Source organism: Nansenia antarctica, assembly GCF_963989245.1.
Source record: "Nansenia antarctica genome assembly, chromosome: 1".
NCBI lineage: Eukaryota > Metazoa > Chordata > Actinopteri > Argentiniformes > Microstomatidae > Nansenia > Nansenia antarctica.
The window spans coordinates 104,098,549-104,101,048 of record NC_137674.1 but is presented as its reverse complement, the minus strand read 5'-3'; the positions used below and the strand labels follow the sequence as shown (position 1 = coordinate 104,101,048).

The following is a 2,500-nucleotide window of genomic DNA, read 5'->3' as shown; positions in this document are numbered from 1 at the left end:
TAATACACCCAGAGTAATGCTCTCTCAGCAAGTCCATCAACAATGCCTGGTTTGTTTTGTCTCTCTCCAATGTCATTCGTTCAAAGAAACAACTCACCAGTATTCTGTCCTCAGACTTGCCGTTTTTGGTGTCCAGCTTAACGCCCCGTACAAACTTGATTGAGGGCTTATCGATAATCTTCCTGATACTCTCTGTGAATGAAAGAACAAGCAAGGTCAGATGCACACATAGTGTGTACACACACACGCACGCACACACACACACACATTTTAATCATTTATTTATGTCCACATAGAGACAAGTATACAGGGACACAAATACTGAAGGCACAGATGGGATGCATTCACAAACAGACATGGACAATGTCTTTCACATACAACAGGACAAGACTCACGGGTACAAGTAACACCGTCTCCGCCATATATGGCGGCTGCCAATAATCGCAGAGACAGAGCAATACTTGCTGAGCCTTTTTGCTTCTCCCTTGGACATTCCCAGTAGACGTAGTCCTCTGACAACCAATCTGTGCACATGTCCAAGGCTGCCAAATATAAAGACTAATAGCGTACACCTATAGCCTAGCTCTGAGATGGTATCTACAAGCTGCTGGTATTTCATGACCTTAGTCATGAAGGCTTCCTCTAGGCTTATATCAAAGGTGCACGCTACCTCTAATACAGACACCTCTCTGGACTCTTCATCAACAACAACAACATCTGGTGTGTTAGCAGACAACTGTGAAAAGTGACATTGGTCATTACAGAAATTGAACATAGATGCATTGACACAAGCATGTGTATACATTTTCACTGTGACTGGGAAGTGGAGTGATATGTCCTTTACTATAAGGCTCACAATTCTGCCATGACGTGCTATATACATTCCTTTGTAAACATAACAGCCATTCAAGATATGTGATAGTGTTTCTGTAACCTGTTCTGTGGTGTGGTGCAAGCAATGAGGAACCTGAGTGGAAGGAAACCAAATAGAGAGGTTGAGTCTGGTAGGAAGGACTTGTAATCTGGCCTTGGTTGTGAATATGACAATGTCCTCATCGAGTGCAGTGTTTTTTAGAAAAGAGTGGGAAACAGAGTGATCAGCTGTGGGAAGACATGCCAGTTTTCCCTGGAGTTTCAGACCAGATGCACACATAGTGTGTACACACACACGCACGCGCACACACACACACACACACACACACACACACACACACACACACACACAACCCACAGCAACCATTTCAGACACAGACAGCCATATAAATCAACTTAGCGTACATCAAAACTGTTAGAGAAACAGGCTTGACCTTTGGGTGGACAGCCCTTCATCTCCTCTGCGTGTAACTGAGGGCAATGCCATCCTTGTCATGGAAAGGCCTGACATAATTGACATTTCACAGACAGAGAGACAGAGATGATCCACAGTTCTCTTGGTCTGTACCCACTGTTCAATTAACAACATGTCTATAGTTGATAGAGTCCATTAAGGTAAAATGCAAAAGCTAAAACGATGGCTATCGATTGGGAAAACTCCTGAGTCTCCAAAAAATGCTCTACAGTCTTAACCACTAAAGTATAGAGCTGTATTTGTGTCCATGGACGACGCCACACATTGTCAGATAAAACAGATATGTGGAAACGATCATTTTTACTGACAGTGCAACTGCAGCCTTTTACAGGTAAGACATGAATTATGAATCACAAGCATATAGCTCTTCTCTGCTGTAGAGTCTCTGGTTCAGGAGGCATTCCTGTCACATGGAATCATGGAGGTGTGATAGCATAACCCCTGACATGTGCTGATAACCAGACTGACCCTGAGGGTTAGGCAGGCAAGATAAGATAAGATAGCAGCACACTCACACACACACACACACACACACACACACACACACACACACACACACACATGCACACACACTCACACACACATATGCATACACACACACGCACACACACACACACACACACACACACACACACACACACACACACACACACTCAACACACACACACACACACACACACACACACACCAGGGTTTCCGTTAGAAAAATTTGCCGTCGGACATCGTGTCCGGGAAGAATTCGATTTACCGGACAAACGTGATATATTCCGGTCATCATATTAAAATATAATATTTTTTTTTTTTTTCAAAATCATATTTTTTTTTTCCAAATCTAATATAGCTGTTTGTCGCGGTGATTACTGTTGTGTAGCGGCCTATATATGCCGTTTAATGTCTATTTCTCATCCGATACGATTAGATGCGAGCTATATAATATATAATAATATAACATGATTTGACGCATGCGCGCTATGCCATGCGTCAAATCCAGCGCTGAACGGGTCCAGCGCTGAAAGGGCGCCTCACTGGGAACTGAACAGACAGCATCGATCAATGAACGGACTCCACATTACGTTAACTGAAGTTTGTTAAATTGTTTGGGATTAATGTGAGTTTTCTATTTTCTCTTTCCAGTTTTACCCTTTTTTTTAA

General features: G+C 42.8%; 1 protein-coding gene across 1 annotated transcript in view; it reads right to left on the bottom strand.

The window, feature by feature from the left end:
• LOC308175953 (capping protein, Arp2/3 and myosin-I linker protein 3-like) overlaps positions 1-2,500 on the bottom strand; it is a gene marked incomplete at its 5' end in the record, with an annotated part of 47,041 nt that overhangs the window by 41,986 nt on the left and 2,555 nt on the right. Inside the window, 1 exon segment of the mRNA XM_080550529.1 lies at positions 98-192. Within this exon segment, the coding sequence (XP_080406655.1) occupies positions 98-192 (95 nt within the window).